Source organism: Brassica napus, chromosome C5 (genome assembly GCF_020379485.1).
Source record: "Brassica napus cultivar Da-Ae chromosome C5, Da-Ae, whole genome shotgun sequence".
Classification (NCBI taxonomy): domain Eukaryota; kingdom Viridiplantae; phylum Streptophyta; class Magnoliopsida; order Brassicales; family Brassicaceae; genus Brassica; species Brassica napus.
This window is the reverse complement of record NC_063448.1, coordinates 11,329,226-11,350,369: the sequence shown is the minus strand read 5'-3', so window position 1 is coordinate 11,350,369 and position 21,144 is coordinate 11,329,226. Positions and strand designations below refer to the sequence as shown.

General features: G+C 35.4%; 3 protein-coding genes and 1 long non-coding RNA gene across 5 annotated transcripts; 3 read left to right on the top strand and 1 right to left on the bottom strand.

The window, feature by feature from the left end:
- Positions 1–126: 126 nt before the first annotated feature.
- LOC106375818 lies at positions 127–1,798 on the top strand. 2 transcript variants are annotated; one of them, XM_022694737.2, is made up of 4 exons: positions 127–477; positions 865–1,117; positions 1,208–1,378; positions 1,491–1,585. In XM_022694737.2, the coding sequence occupies exons 1-4, from the start codon at positions 397–399 to the stop codon at positions 1,583–1,585; spliced, it is 600 nt and encodes a 199-aa protein (XP_022550458.1). In that variant the 5' UTR covers positions 127–396. The 2 variants fall into 2 exon arrangements, with proteins under 2 accessions (XP_022550458.1, XP_013671273.1); XM_013815819.3 differs by having other exon boundaries at positions 128–477; positions 1,208–1,798.
- A 397-nt stretch (positions 1,799–2,195) lies between these two features.
- On the bottom strand, positions 2,196–4,121 carry LOC125586885. The gene is made up of 2 exons (XR_007323410.1): positions 2,571–4,121; positions 2,196–2,485 (listed from the first exon to the last, which is right to left on the bottom strand). It is a non-coding gene; the product is annotated as an uncharacterized LOC125586885 (long non-coding RNA).
- A 4,647-nt stretch (positions 4,122–8,768) lies between these two features.
- On the top strand, positions 8,769–9,554 carry LOC106373077 (glutathione S-transferase T3-like). Its single transcript, XM_013813308.1, has one exon. The coding sequence runs from the start codon at positions 8,769–8,771 to the stop codon at positions 9,552–9,554; it is 786 nt and encodes a 261-aa protein (XP_013668762.1).
- Positions 9,555–18,697: 9,143 nt separating this feature from the next.
- On the top strand, positions 18,698–21,017 carry LOC106375819 (extensin). Its single transcript, XM_013815820.3, has one exon. The coding sequence runs from the start codon at positions 20,188–20,190 to the stop codon at positions 20,755–20,757; it is 570 nt and encodes a 189-aa protein (XP_013671274.1). The 5' UTR covers positions 18,698–20,187; the 3' UTR covers positions 20,758–21,017.
- Positions 21,018–21,144: the final 127 nt, after the last annotated feature.

Below are 21,144 nucleotides of genomic sequence, written 5' to 3'. Positions count from 1 at the left end.
GGAGATAATAAATGACGAAAGAGAAAAAAGGGAACTTGACAATTACGGGTTTTCCTTTTTCTAATTAGTTATTCTCCCAAACGTAGGCCAAGTCGGTGGATCTGAGTGTTTCACGCGTCTTTAAATACACACCTCACCCTCTCCATTATTTTCTCAACCAATTGTTTATTCTTCTCTCTCTCTCTCTCTCTCTCTCTCTCTCTCCGTTTTTGGATTTGACAATACCAATCGAGAAAAAGAAATTAGCGTTTGATTAGATTTCGATTGATTTCGCGCCACAGAGAGAGACGTTCCGTAGGCTTGTCTGGATCTAAGGTTGTTGTATTAGTCCTGCCCGTATCCTTGTCCGTGTCCGTTTTTTACTGTTGAAACCGATTAGATAGAAAAAGACAAACGATGTCGAGATATTTCACATCACCACCGCCTGTGTATGCGAGGAACTGGGCCAACGGTCAGAACTTGGTCGAATCGACTAAGGTTCGTCGAGCACTCAATTCTTGTGATTGATTCGCACCGTGGAGATTTTGAATTGGCATGTTTTAATATAGCATATATCCTTTTTATAATATGGCTAGGTTGCATATGATTTGATTAACTTGCAGGGTTTTATTGATTTGTTGGATTGGTTGCTTATAGATCTGTGAAATTTGTATTAGCATATTGATTTTTCTATAGATTAGTATTGTCTATTATAATAGTTAACGACCGTAGAGACGTGTTGTAGGTAAGATATATATGTTCTGACTCTCGCTTAACATTGTTTTATTGTTTCCTTGGTTGATGTACCCACGTATATGGGTACTGGTTGTTAAACGATAATCCTTCCCCAATAGTCTAAATCCTTTATTCTAATGGATTATAAAGATTGAGAGACAAATAGTCACTTCAAAAAAGGTGCACCCTAAAGAGAAGAAGGAGAGAAAGAAAGATAAGAAACAGAAGAATGAGAAAACCATTGAACATGTGTATCTACCAACCAAGCAAGTGTCTGATGAATCTGAACAACTTGAGAAGAGTTGTTTGACAGAAGAACATGAGAAATATCTGTCTGATGGTAGCCAAAGTAGTAAGAAGAGAAGAAGGGAAGCTTCTCCTTCTGTTGAGAGTAATATCAAAGGTTTGTGTTTATTCTTATCTTAACTAGATGAATTTCATTTTTAAACTTCTATTGTAATTTTATGAAGATTGTTCATTTAATTATTTGCAGCTACGCCTGTAACTGGTAATCCTCTACGGATACGTTTTGTCTTCAAGAAGCCTAAGGAAGCTGAGTTTGTTGTCCCTCAAGAGGATCTCGTTTGTTCCACCTCAGGGACTGAAATATCAAGTTCTGTCTCAGGTCATGATGAGAATCTGCTTCCAGCTTCTCTCGAGAGTGTCGAGACTGCAATTCTTTCTGAATCAAAGAAGAAAAAGAAACATAAGACTAGCAAAGAATCACGGTACAGTTCACTGTTTGATGAACCGGTTCTTCCTTGTCTCTCCATTGAGGAAGATGATGGCAACAGCGATGACTGGCTTCTTAGTGGAAGGCGGCAAGAGAATAGTTCTACCAAGTCTACTATGGATGAAGACATGGTCATGAACTTGCAGAAGTCGGGAGAGTCCTGTTTTCCTAGTTCTCAGTTTTTGTCTGAAGTAGGAACTTTTTCATTGCCATACACAGTCCTGTTCTAGGTCCCAGATAATTGTTTTGTTCTTTCTCAGCTTAGGCTAGGCGCTAAGCTAGGCCTTAACTTGTACAGTTCCACGAATTGTAACAACCACAAAGATAAGTAATACTTGAATGATCCCCCTATTTTTGACTCTAATCTTGTTCTACTTTTTTCAAAGTCTGGCAACCTTTGAAGAAACGATTCCAACAACCGTTTACAATAAGTCCCCTGACATCATTGAGTTTATGATGTTGTCCAGTTGCTTTTCTCTTTTCTTCTTGAGTGTGCGTGAAGAGTAATCAATTGTTGGAAGTTTTGTGTTCTAAGGAAGATGACTTTTATAAGGAAGATGACTTTTATAAGGAAAATGACAACTATGTTCACATCAAGATTCTCAAATCATATCATTTGGGTGACGAGGCATAAGACAAACAGCTTAAAAACAGAAGCAAAATTTGCAAATTAAATTAGATTAATATGTCAATACAACAACGTGAGAGAGAGAGAGATTTATCTACATGGCACGAGTTTAACACACTATGAACTCAAAAGGATTCACCAGCAAAGAGTAAAAGACACAACAACACAATTTGTTTTAGCAACTACACAAAAAGCTACTCGGAATGTCTCCCTTCACGTTGGAATTGTCATATTAAAGTGGGGACGAATTAAATAGTCGAGATCTTCTTCTTCTTCCTTTCGTTTACCTCCTAGTCTTTAGAGATTTTCATTTATCACAAGAACACGCAACGGTTCTTGTTTCTTTTCTTCTTCTGCTTTGGTGGCTGAAGCACCACTTTTATGGCTGCATCAAACACTGCCTTCACATTCTGCATAATCCCAAAAAAACGTCAGTCTCATAACCAGAGTCTATGCAAACATAGGAACCAGGACAAGCAGTTTTATAATGTCTACCTGATGTGTCTTGGAATTACATTCAATGTAGATCGCAGATCCAATCAGTTTCTTCAGTTCCTATCCTTGCCCAATGTAGACCCTTTTGTTTTCAACAAGAACATGGCACTCATGGTGGAACTATGCGTTCTGAAGACAATACCTGGTGTGTAGTAATTGGCACTGCACCAGGATGATCTATGAAGAATTGTTTGTCATCTCGAAGGTCTGTAAATACCAAAAAAATATCAATAATCTCCCATGACCATTCAAAATCATGTAAGAATAACTTAAAAATCAAAGAACATATATAGTTAAAACAATAGCTAAGCTAAGTTTAAAGAAGGAAAGAGTTTGATCACCGAGTTGTGTGCCGACGAGGATAAAAGGAACACCAGGAGCTTAATGCCTGAGCTCAGGAATCCACTGAGAGCATTACAAGGAACACAAAATCATATTAGCTCACTACTCATCACTGTTGGAACTCGTTTTTTGACAAAGTGGCGTGGACCAATTTTCCGATGGGTTTTTCGATGGAGACGTCTGTCGGAATAACCGGAACTTGGGCACGATGTAATCGTCACCGTGAGCACTATGAGATAGTGTATTTGTTGGTCAAAATTGGAGTTGTTTTGAATAAGAAATGGAGGTGTAACGAGAGTGTTTTACAAAGCTTGTAAAATTTTGAATTTGGCTAAATATGAAATTAGCAAATGTCTCACTTTATATATTTGGGGTTAAATTAAAATTTGTTAGTTGGACATTATGTCTAATAACTTATTTTATGATTATCTTATATTTATTTAAATATAAAAGATTTAAACCCATTAAAAAGATTATTGTTGTTTAACCTAGTTAAACTTACAATATCTTTTTCTTGAATGCACGTTATCAAAATAGTTACAAAGAATCAATTTCTCTTTATGACATTTGATTTGATTCAATGCTCCATTTATGGCTTACGTTGGACCTGTTTTGTTGGTTACAAAAGGGAGCTTAAGTCATTCTTTGCAGAAACATTTATACGAGCAAATATAGCAAATACATTTCTCCCACTTGAATATTTGATTCTTTATTTTTCTGTGCGTCTTCTCTTCTTTTATTTTTTGAGTATGATAGTATACACAAAACTAGTTTCGTCAGGTTTCTGATAGAGTGACGCAAATCAGAAGATTTTTGTAGTTATATCATGGGACTCATTACATTATCGAACCGTCGCACTATGGGACGTATTTTGAGTTAAAGAAAGAGATAATATCTCGACTCTACAGCTGTATCATCATTTTATTAATTTTTGGTATAATCTTATCAATTTTATTCTTTACAATATTCAGTTTTCCGTAATTTATATAATACGGTCCTACCAGTCTTAACTCAAAATATGTTCCGTAGTTTTTTTTTATATATATATATTTCATTTCAAGCAATCAAACGCTTCCTTGTTATTGATATTATCATTCCATATCGTTCTAGTGGTAAAGTAAGTTTATTGTATCAGTTGACCAGTTAATATCTTGTGTCATTGCGTTTGAGTTGACGTTTAATTTGATTTGTTATTGTGTTATATTTGGTCCTACATGTGTTAAGACCGATAAAACCGTATTATATAAATTACGGAAAAACTTAATATTGTAAAGAATAGAATTGATAAGATTATATTAAAGATTAAAAAAATGATGATACAACTGCAGAGTCGAGATATTATTTCTTTCTTTAACTCAAAATACGCCTCGTAGTGCGACAGTTCGATAACGTAATGAGTCCCATGATACAAGTGCAAAAAATCTTCTGATTTGCGTCACTCTATGACGAAACTAGTTTTGTGTATACTCTCAGATTCAAAAGAAAATCAAAGAGAAAGATAAAAGAAATATGGAGGATTGTATTATTTTTCTATGTAAAAGAATGAGACTACACCAATTGTTTCTCTTCCTTTATAATAAGATGAAACACGTCGTGCACTTAATATGGAGCCACTAATGTACACAGCCTTTAATAGACATAAAGGAAATTTGATTCCTTTGTAATCAATATGGTAACGTTAGCTTTCAAGAAGATATTGTATGTTTGACTAACACCAATGATATTTTTCTTAAATGGGTTTACATTTCTTTTTATTCATGAATAAGATTTTAAAATAAGTTATTAGACATTTAGTCTAACTAACCATTTTATTTTATAATTCAAACCCAAGTAACCAAAGTGTATATTTGCTAGTTTATATACTTAGCCAAATTCAAAACTTACAAACTTTGCAAGTCATACACTTTAGACCTCCATTTCTCATTCACAACAACTTCGATTTTGACAAACAAATACACTAACTCATAGTGTTCACGGTGACGATTACATCGTGCCCAAACTTTGCAAGTCATACACTTTAGACCTCCATTTCTCATTCACAACAACTTCGATTTTGACAAACAAATACACTAACTCATAGTGTTCACGGTGACGATTACATCGTGCCCAAATTCCGGTATTTCCGACAGACGTCTCCGTCGAAAAACCCATCGGAAAATGGTCTACACCAATTTGTTAAAAACGAGTTCCAACAATCACAAGCTATATATTTGATTATTATTATTGTCTTTTTTTTAATTGTCACGGGTTTGAATTTTGATTGTGGATCTATCTACACTAATTTTGAATGTGAATATCAAAACAGGAAAATACAAATGTCACGAATGTTTATATTGTTAATCGGTTTGTTTGTTTGTTTCAGAACATATTTGTAAGAATATTTAATATTCTATGTGACCTATGTATCTGTTGGTTTAATATAGAGTTCAAGTTCATATTAATGTTTTTAGACTCTAATATAAAAGGTGATACCGTGATGGATTGGTTTCGATTAATGAGTTAAAATCCGGGTGTATTGATAACCCTCATACTTTACCTTATGTATATAAATGTCCTTAATCTCATGGTCATATATATGTATATGTAAAATGTAATAATAATGGAATATATTACCATATATTTAATATATATGATGATACATTATTTAGCACTTGTGCGGTTTAAATAATGAAGTGTTGCGTCGAAGTGTTATGTCCGAGAATTGTGTTGGTTAAGACACATCTCTTTGATTATTATAAAAGTGACTCGTACATCGTTTGACTTGTAAGTAAAAAAAAAGTCTCTCTAAAACACAAAACAACAATACTGATTATCAAAATGAGAGATTAAGGAAGGTTTGGGATTTCTTGTCCATCAAGGAAATCACCAAAGAAAAGGTTAAAGAGGAGAAGATCAATTGGTGGCATTGCATTCAAGCATTGATCAAGGTTAGTGTTTCTACTTTCTTTAGAAATGTGTTAGGATTGAATTAAATCAAATTTAGATCAGTTCTCGGTGTTGAAATAAGTTAACAGTATTTACTACACGCTGTATTTATAGAATTTTCAGCATCTTTTAAATTTTCGTTTACTTGCTATATGCAATGCAGGTCTTTTGTGTGTATCTTTTATTTCGAACGTTGAATCATCAAATTATCTACGAGAGAGTTTATTGTATAGCCAAATTAAAAACCATACAAACATACGATAGAGTTTATAGTATATTAAGAGATAGAGAGGCAAGAATGATAAAATCCAAACCATAATCATTACATTTTGGCAAATCTGATCAAGAACGTGTCAACTAGTGTCACGGCACGATTCCTAACTATCAAATCATCAGCTTTCTTTTATGTTCCCTCAGTCCATTTCGGATTACGAAACATACGCGAGTCCAAAGGGACGTGCCCAACTCCAACTAAAGTTACTAAATGTCCCGTCATGTAATCATAATCACACCAGACAGTAGCTAACTTCGTTGTTACATTTCATGAATCATAATTAGTATCCAATTGCGCATCATGTGTTAGTTTTTTTTCTATAAAGAAAAAATAGCATCTTGTATCAAAAAGTCTATACTCCTATTTGCTAAGCAAAAAAACAGTTGTATTTCAGCAATAAGGATTATAGTTTAGATAATGATGTCTATTGGCTTTTAGCTATGAACATTCGAATAAAAACACTATGAACATTCGAGTATAATTATATTTTAATCGAAATTAATTTTGAATATAAATACAGATCATCCAATGACATTTCAGAATATTTCCCCCTTTAACCACTCACTTTTTTAATTACAATATATTACATTTACAAGTGCTAAAAACATATGGTGAAGTTATAATAAAAACATAGAGATTACATTTTTTAAAAATCTATAAGAAAAAAACGAGTCAGGGAGATTAGAGGAAGGAATTGCGGAACTAAACAAAGAAAACAAATATTAAGAGAAATCGGAGAAGATATTAGCCAACCAAATCATCATTGGTAGAGAAGTTAAGCTTACTACATCTGCCTGCCCCTTCATACCAACTATATATATACCAAACACTAACCCTTTTTGTAACAGTACCAAACACTAACCATCCCACTTTTCTTTACAACTAACTCTAACTCAATTTTTATCAAAAATATAATTTTAATACTATAATAATAATTTTATTCATTCCAGAAGAAAATCCTAAATGAAAAAGAATCTGCAAAACCTAAACGTGATCGTTCTATTCTTATGCGTAAGTGCGTAAGTGCGTAAGGCAATTATTTCCCAAAATAAAGGAAGAGCACCCGCAACTCGGTTTCGTAATGAATCCAAAGCGCGATTACTTAGGCAAATGACATATAAATAATAATTAAAAAAATTTGTAACCGAATGATTGATCCTTAATTAAGGCGTTTAAGGATCAAATCCTTAAGGAAGTGGCGAGGCGGGAGTGGTCCGGCTGGGGGTTGTGTTGCGCATGTGGAAAAAAACATTTACTCTCTTTCTCCGTCACGAAAAAAAAAGCTCTCTCGAAGGCGACAGGCGATTCGGCGATCGTGAAACGGTGAAGGTAAATCGGGGCTATTTAGCTAAATATTTTTGCATTTGGAGTTGATGCATGTTGATTTAGTCAGTTTTAGGGTTCTAAGGTGGGGTTTAAATCGATTTAAGGTTTCAAATCGAGTTGGAAATTTTTTTTGATTTACGGTTTTCATCTGGGTTTGATATTTTCTGCATCTCGATTCGGTTATTTGTTGTTTTAGGGTTATATTGTGGGGTTTTAATAGATTGAGGGTTTCAAATCGAGTTGGGATTGACTTCTGAATTGATTTACGGTTCCGGATAGAGTTATAAATCATTTTAGGGTTCGGGATTGATTTCTAAATCGATTAAGGGTTCGGGATAGTCGAAACCATTTGAGTTTAGCTATCCTTATAGGTATATACGAATCTGATAACTTATTTTTTTTTGCAGGTTCTGAAATGAAGGAAGAACTTCGAGATAAGAAAGCACAGAAAGACTACTACAACATGGTAGATTTTGTTGCAAATGCGCAACAGAGGATTCCCAAACTGTGCCCTGTGGATCAATCACGAAGGAAAGCGTTGATGAAGAGGATACATACGACTACCTCCGGGGAAAAGATACTTTATCTGCAAAGACTTCAAGGTATGTACTGTTATTAATCTGGTTCTTTTTATGGTTCATATTCTGACAAAGATTTATCTGTTTTTGCAGAATGACGGGCTGCATTTCAGGCAACCATGGGTTACGGCTATTCATGAAGAAGTTGAGAGGCTCAAAGAACGGTATCACGAGCAGGCGAAGCTTCTGAGAGAGTGCCAGGCACTTAAGGTGAGTGATGAGTGATCTATTATATGTCTTTAGGACTTTAGTTATATGTGTGTAGGACTATAGTTCAGTGATAACTTTTTGATGTATGTTCAGGACCAGGTGAGAATGCTGCAGGACGAGGTGAGAATGCTGCTTATGCGTGAGTCTGAACTCGAAAGAGTCCTCTGAAGTTAGTGTATAAACTTACCCTTCTTCTCTTCCTTGTTTGAAATTTGTAGGAGTTTGAATTCAAACATAAGTTAGTAGTTTGAAAACAATTTATATGTAGTTTGAAAACAATTAATATATAGTTCAAACGTAAGATTCTAGTTTGAAAACAATAAGCTTCTGGTTAACTTTGTAGTTTGATTTCGAATTTGAAATGATAGGTTATAAATGCACTAAAGCTTCATTAACTCTCTCTTTCACACGAAAGCTTCATTAACTCACTCTCTACCTGTTATGATAGGACAGTTTCCTACAAGGATTCAATAGAGTTGAATTAAGGATCCCTTATTTAATCTTCTCCGTTTCTACTAGAGAAACACAGAGTCAAATTCCAAAATGGCAAACTCCACTTGCTTTGTAAACCTTTTAGCCAGCCAAGGGTGTGTTGAGCTTGACTCATCGGAACCTCTTTGCTTTAGCAGCCAATGTTCCGATGAGTCTACTGTCAAAGAGAGGAGAAAATGGTCACCAAAGGAGGATATAATCCTCATTGGTGTTTGGCTCAACACCAGGAAAGACCCAATAGTCGGTAATGAACAAAAAGCTGGTAAGTTCTGGAAGAGGATTGTAGAGTACTACAACTGTAGTCCTCTACTGGTTAGGAAAATCCCAAGAGAACTTGGGCAATGCAAGCAAAGATGGGCTAGGATCAATGATTTGGTGTGTAAGTTTTCTGGCTGCTACAAGATGGCACTGAGGGAGCAGAGAAGCGGGCAAAATGACAACGATGTGATGAAGGCTGCTTTGGATATCTTCTACAATGACCAGGGCAGTAAGTTCAACTTGGAACATGCGTGGAGAGAGCTTAGGCATGATGTGAAATGGTGCTCCACCTATCTCGAGAAGGACAGTGGTAGGGAGAAGCGCAAAGCAGTTGATTCTGATGCTCAAGGGTCAGTCGCAGAGCCAGAAGAAAGACCCATAGGAGTTAAGGCAGCTAAGGCTGGTAGCAAGAAGAAGAAAAGTGGAAAAGAAGAAGAATTGGGAAAGATAGAAGGACTGTTGGAGATCAAAAAACAAATCTCTAGACAAAATGTGCTAGAGAGTTTGCTTGCAAAGACTGAGCCACTAGATGACATGGAATTAGCTCTGAAAATGAAACTTATCTCCGAAATGATGTGATGATTGTTAGCTCTAACTTTAGTACACATTTGATGTTCTTTTCACTTTGTTTAATCATCTCATTTTCTCTATTTCAGGTGAAGAACAAGACCATGTGCCTGACGAAGACAAAAGCTATTGTCTCTTCCTTATGTATTCACGGGATGATTGTTTTTTTTCTCTTCTATTTCCATGTGAACCTAGTCACAGGTACTTTGTTTGTTTTAGCTTTGTATTTCTTGCCTTTATAAGTCTGTTTGTAGACTCGGCTAAGAGCTATTTCAATTGCTCTTCTTGTACTCAAAACTTGTTATGATGATATTTTAATTTCAAGCATCTGCGTTTCATCAACCCTTGCCTTCATCTTTGTAGACTCGGCTTTAGGTATGCTCACTGATCTCATAGATGATAAGAGTTAATGATGTAGTTTAGACATGGATTTTGCCATCCATCTAGATATCTGATCGTCGATGGTGTATTTTCAATAAAGACTACAATGTTTTCCCATATGAATGATATATAAGATATACTATAAAACTTTTCAATATAAGAAGACGCGAAAATATGTGAAGAGTTTAGTATTTAACCATGGCTATTTTTTACTAAACAAAATCTACTTCTTGAAATTCTAATCATTTCCAATGTGTAAGTACAATTATGAATTTGGTTTTAACAAACTTTCTTGATTTGATTTGAAGAAAGGATAGTCAAATATGGGAGATGAAGTCGATTGAAGATTATATGCGGTATTGGATGAGGCTGTCGATGAATATATTGAAGATACATTCAACAACATCGTCAAAAATCGAACAGTTAAACCGAGGAAACATGCATATGTCGAACGAAACCGCGAAGAGGGCCACAACCGTCTTTGGAATGATTACTTCAGTGAAGATTCCACATTTTCGGCTCATTTATTCAGACACCGTTTCCGCATGAACAAGGAAGTATTCTTGCGTATTGTCAATCGCCTCTCCGAAAATGTTACATTCTTTCAGCAAAGAAGAGATGCAGTCGGAAGGTTAAGTCTATCTCCACTACAAAAGTGTACGGCAGCTATTTGTATGCTTGCTTATGGCTGCGCCGCTGACGCTACTGACGAATATCTCCGACTTGGTGAAAGCACAACACTTTCGTGTTTAACTAATTTCACAGAAAGCGTAATACAATTATTTGGAGATGAGTATCTACGAAGACCCACAACAGAGGATCTTAAACGACTACTCGATATTGGAGAGATACGTGGCTTTCCTGAAATGATAGGAAGCATCGACTGTATGCATTGGGAGTGGAAAAATTGCCCAACCGCTTGGAAAGGACAGTACACACGTGGATCAGGAAAGCCGACAATTGTCTTGGAGGCTGTCGCTTCACAAGATCTTTGGATATGGCAAGCTTTTTTTTGGTCCTCCGGGTACCTTAAACGATATTAACGTCCTCGGTCGGTCACCTGTTTTTGATGACATTTTACAAGGTCGAGCTCAAAGGGTACAATACGTGGTCAACGGACACCAGTATGATATGGCGTACTACCTCACGGACGGTATATATCCAAAATAGTCAATATTTATCCAATCTATCTCACTCCCTCAAGGTCTTAAAGCAGAGTTATTTGCTAAAATTCAAGAATCAACCCGAAAAGATGTGGAGCGTGCTTTTGGAGTATTGCAAACTCGATTTGCAATTGCAAACTCGATTTGCAATAGTGAAAAACCCGGCTATTTTTTGGGACAAGAGACAAATAGGGATGGTTATGCGAACATGTATCATACTGCACAATATGATAGTAGAAAATGTACACAATGGATACACTCAGTATGATACATCTGAGTTTGAAGAAGGAACCTCGACCAGAAGTTCAAATGTGGATGTATCCGATTCTCCCGAGATGCCTCCAAATCTCGGTAATATGCTTCGCATACGGAGTCATGTTCTTGATAGGCATTTACGTGAACAATTGAAATATGATTTAATCGAAAATATTTGGAACAAGTTTGGTAATGATGAAGATGAATAATTATTGTATGTTTACATTTAATCTTTCAATAAATGAATTTTAAATTTAAATGTTTTGCAAATTTCATAATTTTTAATTTCTAAGATTCAATTAAAAAAAAAAAACTAAGGACTCCATAACGGATAACATCATTGGACATACAATTAGAATTAGAGTCCTTAACTATTCAAAAAAAAATATTATTATATTGCTAAGGACTCTCCTCTAATATGAAGAAACAGCAAAATTTGCTGAGAAAATCAAAGTTCGGATTTCAAAGCCGGAAACATGTTCTTTCGTGAATCCTAGGACATATCTATGTGTAATCATCCTTAACACATATATGCTTCGAAGACAAGAGTACACCGCCCATCAATGGGAAAGCCTAGCCTTCCCATTAAACAATTATTATCTCAACTTAAATGGATCATAGAAAATGTTATTTTGGTATTCGATGTAACGAACAATACTTGAGATGTACGAAATAGCATGTGTGATTTAGTCACAAATATCTCTTCAGCTTTTTTTTCTTGTTATACGTACGTTAGCAACTTAAACTAAAGTTAATACGTTACGTAACTTACTTTATGTCCATGGAAATTTGATGAAAATGTTCGAAATTTAAAAGGAAATTGTTACGTGCATCGCTGCTGACAAAATTCTCACATCGATACACCATATATATTATTGTAAATAGATTATTGAGATAAGGGACGATCTTAGTCATAGGCTGCATTCATATAAGTTAGATTACAGAACGGCATTCATATAAGTTAGATTACAGAACGACACTTTTATTATTCACAGGTAAATCAAATATAATGAATGAATGAACTTGATATTCAAAAAAATACACCCTATTTATACGTATCTTCCTTGTTCTTCTCTTCATTGAGAGGTAAAAAAATAAATACTAACCAAGTGCCGGTAGTCTAGTGGCAATTTCTTAAGATTCAGTGTGTACTCACATCAGTCACGGGTTTGATTTCTTCTGAGAACTAATTTATCATCATTTGGTCAATATGGGCTTGGACTTTGGCCCACGTAGTTTACATGGTGGATTGTAACAGATGGTCAGTTCATCCCTTAGTTCATCCCTTTGTATTAGTCGAAAAGTATTCCAAACTCGAGTCAGTTAGTGTGATAGCCAGTCATTCCACTATATCACCAAGTACGTTCCTCCAAGACCGATCGGATCAGCCGATAGGGTTTATCAAAAAGAAAAGGACTAAATACTTTTAAAACTTAATGTTTTTGATGGGGTGATTAATCAAACTGAAATTTCTTCACTCCATAATCTATCTATATATATAAAAGAGTGTTTTACTCTCTCCTAGGCCCTCCACGTCTTCTGCCACGTCAGAAAGTCAAAGCAGGAGGAGCCGCCACGTGTCCAGGTAACCAAAGTTTTGCGTTTCATTTAAACGTGTGTGTTATTTATGTGGGCTTTCTAAAATTGGGCCTGGCTTAACTTAGGTTAACGACGTCACACTTTTTCTTTCCCGTGAGATCACATCGCCGCCTTCATGTCAATCTTTCTATCCAAAAAACAATGAATACATCACTGGCAAACGGTTTCCGTTGTCGATTAGATTCACTTAACGCAATTAATTTTGTCATTAACATCACCGACCCATTCATCTCAAGCCATCTCATTCAATACACCTCTTCCTATCCCAAACGGATCTTCACCTATAAATAAGTGAGTTCGATCATGTGAAGTTCATCACTTTCTTCTTCTAAATCAATTTGAGGATTTCTATCTGTATCTTCCGATCGTTGGCGACTGAAGATTATGAAAAGTTCTAGGCTTTCACACACCTTAGAAAAAAAGCGTTGGTATTTGCTTGAATATGAAACTATTTGCTTGAATATGAAACGAGTGTTGCCGCTGAGTTGCATGAAAATCATTTATAGGCGATTCCATTCCCACTCGAAAATCCGTTTCCAGATATTTCGGGAATCTGATTCCAATACGTCGGCTGATGATTATTATTACCGCAATTTGTGACAGTTCCGGACCACCACGGATAAATCTACCAGCACCATCGTTAAACTCCGGCCCACCATCACCGCCGGAGAATCCATATACTATTTTTATATTGTCTCAGAAAGCACAGAAAAAGAGAGATTAGATACTCCGTCTGAAGAAAACTAAAGAGAGGTAACAGATGAAGTTGCTTCTTCTTTTTTGTCGTCATTAAGGCTCTAAAGGACAATTTGGTTACAACGAATCGGGCTTATCATTGAGGCCCAAATAAGATGCATAAACTTTAAATCCAGCTAAAGATGACCCTCATTTTCAGAACACACACGTGTCCAACTACAATATTTTATGTGTGACATATGCTTGACACGACGAAGTTGCTTTCTCTTCTGGCATTTTACGATGATAGTGACGAAAATACAAAAAGAAAGAGTAAATGGTTATGCAACCGTCCGATCAGATATTTAAATTTACATTTTCAAGCAAATAAGAAACAAACAGTACGATATTAAAACACTCATTTATATATATAGATGTGTAATGAGCAATATTACTGGCTAATTTAGCTGATTATTCACCATGTCTCAGTTATTTATTTGCACTTGCGTAAGAACGAAACAAAAATCCTTTACTTTCCCCCTTTTTATAAAATTTGAGGGTTCTATAATGTTTTTTTTTACCTTAATTGAATAGAGTTAATTAATTACGTTTAGATCAAAATCCAATTCAAAGAAATTAAAAAATAACTGTAAGTTTTCTGGATTAGTACGTTCGAGTAATAAATCTTACATTTTTTTTATAAAAATAGTACTTTCTTCCGTTCGAAATTTCGTGATGTCTGCACGTAGATTGAAGAAGTTTTTTTTTTTTGATAAAAGAAGATTAAAGAAGTTGATTTAATGTCTATTTTAATCTTTCCGTTAGTGTTCAATGCTAAATTAGTTTTATATCATTTCACTAAAGATCATTAATAACAAAGGTTGAAAAAGTCATATTTTATCATTCTTCATTCTTTACATAGAATTCTGAGAACTTCGAATATATTGACAAAAAAATTATTTAGAACGTCAAGTAAATCCGAACGGAATGAGTAATAATTTTTATAGTTAACTTATGATAACAAATACACTGCATAATATTTTACAGTAACTACGTAGTTTTCTCATTACTAGCTTGATTCTTTCGATTGATAGACATTTACTTCTTTTGCGAACAAATAGTTCCTCTTCAGTTCTGTATTTATCAAAGAAAGCAAATTAATAAATGTATTTTCATTTAATCTATATACCTAAGACTGTCTGTAAATATGCTTACTTCTTATTAAGACAGAAGATTGTCCGTAAATGATTAGAAAATCTTCGTGACAAAAACAAAAACTCAATTTGTCGCATTTTATGAACTTTTAGTAAAACCTCTAAACCCTAAAAAATAGGATAAAATAACAAAAATATGGCGCTTGGGTTTCAATTCAAAGTAACACCATATTTTCACATGCAAATGTGATGTCTCCGCTCTTGCTCTTCCTTTACCTCTTCCAATAAAAAATGTAAACCAATTACATTTACATAAAACTCTTCATAATGTTTTTGGTCAAACATAAAACTCTTTTTAATGATTTTTAATACACATAACTAAAAGAAATAGTGAATGTTAATATGTTACTTTCAATTTTTAATGAAAATAAATAATGCATATTTAAATATTTATTAAAATTTAAACATTTTTTAATATCATATGATTTTGATCTGAAAGAATCAAATAAAGATTCGTAAAAACAACTCAGTTCTTAAAACTACAAAATAAATTGCTCATTGATTAAGAATATCTAAAAATTGCTCAGCAGATTTGACTAACTGATCTAATTCAAATACACCAAAACAATATGTAAGAGAGAAAGTGACTATTATACCTTTGAGGACACCCAAGAACAACAATCCAATGAGATAAAAAATTGCAACAAAGAAACATGAATACCTTTGAAGGCTCCATTTGAATTTTAACCAACCCAATTATCAAAAACCAGTTAATGCTTTCCTAAGATTTTTAAAAAGTTACATTGGTATGGATTTGGAGTCTTGGAAACAGAAAAAATGACTCAAACAAGCTCAAACGAAGTAAACCAGAGATGGAGAGAGAGAAAACACAATAAAGAGAATACTTTCATCTCTTTACGAAACTTTTGAAACTATTTGTAACACAAATCTTTAAAAATTATTACTTATAAACAAATAAAATGAAATCTCTATCTCACTTATACAACTTTAAAAGTTTCACATGGGATGTAATTTGCTATTAATAAATTGTTTATTTTCACCTAAAATAAGATTTAAATTATGAAATAAACATTACAACAAAACAAAAATAACCACTTAAACCCAAAGTTTTGTGAAGGAGAAGAAGCAGTGAAGAAGGATGCTTTGGACTTATCTACTCTAATATTTTCTTTTGGTGGATGGATGCGTTAACGCATCTGTGAATATCTAAACTTACACATAGAGGTCAAAAAAAATAAGATCGAAGGAGATGCTATGAAAATGTTAAATTTGCAGTTAAAATTTAATAATTATCTTAATATCAATTTTGGTACCGGTTATTTTTAATCCAAAGATTCTTTGAGGTTTTAATTTCATAACTACATAATTATCTAGAAATAATGACAATAACAGTAGTGTAACTATTTTTTTCCAAAATAATATAATTAAAAAAATGTTAATCTTATAATTAATATTATATATCATGGAACATAAACAATTATGGATCAATTTATAAGCATTTTTCAAATAAATTTTGCATCGAAATTATTTTAGACATTAAGTAAATAGTAAAATGGCATAGTGTAGTATTTTGTGGTTTAAAATAAATATTTTACTTCAATTATTTTATCTGATCAAAATATGATTCGTTTTATTAACAATTATTCTTGTGATTTTGTAGTGATTTATAACGAGAAAAATTATGATATGTATTTTATAAAAAGCAGAAGACAAATCATCTATCATGCAGTTTACTTATTGCAATAATTTTGATATTCAATTGACAGAATTTCTATATAAAGCAATTTCACATAGTGTCCTATACAAAATATATAATTGCATTTTGAAATTAAAAAAAAAATCATGTTAAATACTTAATGAATTCACTCGCTCGCCGCGGGAAGCGCGGTCCGGCCTAGTATACCATATAAATGTACTAGAATTGGTATTTACATTATATTAAATTATTTTTAATGCGAGTTATCATAAAGAAAAGTAGTTCTTTTTTTATGCACCAAAAAAGACAAGTAGTTCTAAAACAAAACTATAGGGGATTGGAGCATACAAAGTGAAGTACGTGGCCTTAGATATGGTCGGTGCAAAAAGTAAATAATAATCATAGTGGACCACGTAAGGGACTCCAAAAGTAGCAATGCGCCCTCGTGGTAACTCCACATAATTAAACCCTAACTAGCAGCTATGTACATCAGTATATGTGGGGGGAATTTTAAAAAAAAAATATTGTGAAGAATAGGGTAGAGGAACAAATTTATTCGAACTTGAGGTTTAAGCTCATTTCAAAAGGGGCTATTTGATAACATGAGACTAGTTTATTAATTACGGTGGGTCGGGGTCTTGATCTTCGATTATAAAAATATGTAATTTGTATCTTGTATATAAATTATATATATCAAAACGGTATAGGTTGGAGTATGGTACATGCAAACGATAACACTCAAACTTGGAAACATTTAATCAAGAGAGAGAAGAGAGAGAAAGGAGATCGGAGATTGGATCCGGCGTACGGCCGGCGCGTGAGCGTCCGTGCCGGCGTCGGAACCTTCCTCCTTCCGTCAAAGGGTTTCTTTTTTGCTTCTTCCCCGTCGCCTTCCACTGAGTGCCTTGTCGGAGCTCTGGATTGGAGCCATCATCCAAGGTGGTTTCCTCGCTTGGAGGGACGACGCGCTCGCGTGGAGGCCGTGGCGTGAGAAGATCGGATTGCGTGTTCAAGTTGTGGTTCCGGGAGATGGAGGCTACCACAGATCCGTCGTTGCCGGTTTTTTTCCGGGGGGAGGAGGCTCCTTCAGCTCCGCCGACGCCGGTTCAAGTTCCCGGGAAGGGATTCTTCCATAGATTTACCTTCGCCGGTTTGGTGACGGAGTGCGGATGCTTTCATAGATCCGCGCTGCCGATGAGAAACCCGAAGCTTTTGGGTCAAGGTTACTATTGTTCGTTTAGTGCGAAGCTAGAAGTGGTTACTGTCTAGCTGGTTCTGGGTCAGGGCGGAGGAGTTCTCGTTTTGATGATGAAGCTCTCCGCCGAGGTGAAGTCGGTCAAGTCAACAATTAGGTGGTTCTCGATGCGCGCGTCTAGGGTTTTAAGCGGTTCAAAGGCGGAGGTGATCTCGTGTTTCGATTGATCTCTTCCGCGTGTTGACAGTGCGGGTAGAACGATGATTTCTCTAGTGGTTGGAAGTTTGGTTGTGTCGGGGGAGATCTCGATGGTTTGAGAAAGACCTCCGACATGATGTAAAAGCAAGGAAAATAGGTGGTTTCGACGGAGGCTCTGCGGGTATCTGAGCTCCGGCGAAACGAGCGGTCCGACGATCTCTTCCGGTTTCTTCTGGAGTCGATGAAAGGCAAGTTGAGGCGGAGAAACGCATGCCGGTCTGAATGGTGTAGATCATCCCACGTGTCTCTTCCTCTGCTTCCTTGTTTCTCTCATGGGCCTTGATCGTCCGGTTTTGTAAGGTTGGGCCGAGGGGGCGTCTAAGTTGTTTGGGGCTTCGGCCGTATGTTGTAGCCCGTTTATGTATGGGCCTTTGGTGTTTCTGTTGTATCTGGGCGTGGCCCATTTGCTTTTAATAATATAAACCTGATGGAAAAAAAAAAAAAAAAAAAAGACTATGTACATGCAATTTGTGTTAGATTTTGATTTCTTTGGTTGAAAAATGGAAGTCAACAAATCGAACCAAATTTCTACCAAACAAGGTGTATTGTATTAAATATTAAATGTGAGACGAAAGGATGAAAATAAAAGAGTAACCACACCTAACCATGATCATCCCAAAACAAGTAAAAAAAGAAAAGCTGTCATCATCCAAAGTATCTATAGAATAATGACAATCAAGCATCTACACTCCGTATATCTATGTATATACAGCTGCTATGTATATATATAGCATGTGATTTACAACATACATTGGTTGTAGCACATCGACATGATACGGATTTCCACGCTTCCATTTGCAGTTATAAATCAGCTGTACAGATTTGACCCCAAAAAAAATCAGCTGTACAGAATGATGTTGTTTTGGTATTTCGAGATTTGAATGTCTGAGTTAAAAGCATTAGGTTTTATGTATATGCAAAAGTATATTGATTCTTGATATTCACAAGCAAAAATTCATATGACTCTTTGAAGATTGTGTAACATCATTTTTATTTGGTTTCAATTATACTTTATAAACGTATTCAAATCATTATTAACTAGTACTGCAGCGGGATACAAATGACGCATTTTCAGCTAATAAACAATTATAGTTGTTTAAATGCTAACTATAATACTATTTAGTTTTGTAATGTTATCCGTCAGCTGTGAATTGTCTATTTTCTATACAGAAAAAAACTCTACCCCATCCCGTTAAAGATTCCGCAGTGCCGATTGGCTCAGTCGCTAAGATGGTACATTAGGAAAATGACAAATGTTTTAATTGCTGTACGTAGTGTTACTAAATAGTTTATTCGATTTCTAGCTAGGCTTAATCGTTCAAATGGTAGCAGTATACCCTATCATTCGCATTTTATATTTACGTTAATTATTTTTAAAGTTGATCTTTACGCAATAGACGATATCGTAGTGATATCCTCGATGCCTATATTATAATGTCCACCACAGAAAACAACTATTCAATATCTTCTTCCTTGGTATTCTTTTTATGGGAGGCACATGCAAACGATGCATGAAAACCGACCACTCCTATTCAGGTAAAGCCTCAACACAACGATGAATGGCCAGTGCAAAGCCACGTAGTCAAGATCGACGGTGATCGATGACTGGGACCCATACTTTTCCTCCACGTGAAGTCATCAAGGAAGAAAGCCACCGATGATACCGACGTGTATGGTCAAGATCTACCTAAAAACATATCCCGTGTTAGACGGCTCAGATTCTCTAAACGGCTACTGTAATACTTATTTCATGATCCAACGGCTTTGATACAATCGGCGGTGACCGTCCTAGAGGGGTTCTCGGGACTTGTACTGCATTGCGCAATTGGAATGTAAACTTGAAGCTATATGCTGCGACATTTCTGTGTAAAAACAAATAAATACTAAAAAATAATAGATTAAAAAAATACGCATTATTATTGGTGGTTTCAACTATAAAAAGAAAACAGCTGGGCCAGTGACAAGCAACATCTGTCCTCTCGAGGTTAGGGTTCTTTAGAGAGAGTTTATATCTTAACGAACGATCCTTTGTGGAAGCTTTAATACTAACATGTTTTAAAAACTCTTCGTTTTCTCTTTCTTTTCTAAACAATTGGAAAATTATAAACTTATAGAGCTTTCGATCGTATTATTTGGTAGATCGTCGCCATTAAAACGAATATATTTGTTTTCCCCTTGTTTTTATTGTTCAATATCTCATAAACTACCCTCTTTTCTTGAAACTATATTAAAGAAAATTTTCAAACCAATGGAAACAATATCAGTGCAACGTTCACCGGGTAAGCAGGTTTCTGGTATGAGGCCATTCAAGAACCCTAGAAGGAGGAGTTCTCGTGGTTCTCTTTCTAGATCCGGAGGATGTTTGGCACCGTCTTGGGGATCTTCCCCTGCGTATCCTCCGCCGCCGCCTAACTACTCGCAGCCTCCTCTTCTCCCTCTTCCACGTGTCAACAGCTCAACTCTTCCTCTACAACGCGTCAACAGTTCTCTCCCGCGTGTGTACAGCTCTACTCTTCCTTGCTCCCAGACAAGAGCAACGTCGTCTGAAACACAGCAGAAGAAATTAGACTACGTTGATTCTGTACCGAGACTGATTCGAACAGGCTCGGTTCCGGTCTGGTCTAACCACCCGCGTGATTTCCCTAAAGGATTAATTGATGGTTATCCCGGTCCAGCAATCTTGCTACTATCTCCTCCACCGAGCAGTTTGCCCATGCCTAAGTTTTCGATCAAACCGAAGCTTCGTTGCAACGCAGAAGCTGCAGGCAAAACTGACTTAGCCACCGATAATATCCGGCGAGTTTTACAGCTCCGGTGAAAGGTGGTGGTGCTATACTGCTACGTAACGTTGATGGTATTACTAATAAAATAAGCCCATGGGCTTTTATGGGCTTGTATCTATCTTATTTTTAAAGTGATAGAGCTCTCTCCTTTTGTGTGATTTGCTAAGCCGTAATAACTTTTTAAAAGGCTTTGTTGGCACAAAGTGTAGCCTTACCGGAATATATTTTCTTTTATACTGTTTCCTTTGTTTAAGATTATTCCCAATATTTCTATAATATTATTTGAAAATTCCTATGTGTCGCTCTTACGTTAATTCTCACGATGGTTGATTACACGGATACCCTTAGCGAATTAATTTACATTTACAATACTATTTTTTTTTAGTTTCCTTTTAAAAAAAATTCGAAAAAATTATACATAT

Bases quoted from the DNA above. Each gene is read 5' to 3' on its own strand.
- LOC106375818 (XM_013815819.3), top strand. From the start codon at position 397: ATGTCGAGATATTTCACATCACCACCGCCTGTGTATGCGAGGAACTGG. The intron at 478-864 runs GTTCGTCGAGCA...TGGATTATAAAG, and splicing joins ACTTGGTCGAATCGACTAAG to ATTGAGAGACAAATAGTCAC. The intron at 1,118-1,207 runs GTTTGTGTTTAT...AATTATTTGCAG, and splicing joins TGTTGAGAGTAATATCAAAG to CTACGCCTGTAACTGGTAAT.
- LOC106375819 (XM_013815820.3), top strand. From the start codon at position 20,188: ATGGAAACAATATCAGTGCAACGTTCACCGGGTAAGCAGGTTTCTGGT.
- LOC106373077 (XM_013813308.1), top strand. From the start codon at position 8,769: ATGGCAAACTCCACTTGCTTTGTAAACCTTTTAGCCAGCCAAGGGTGT.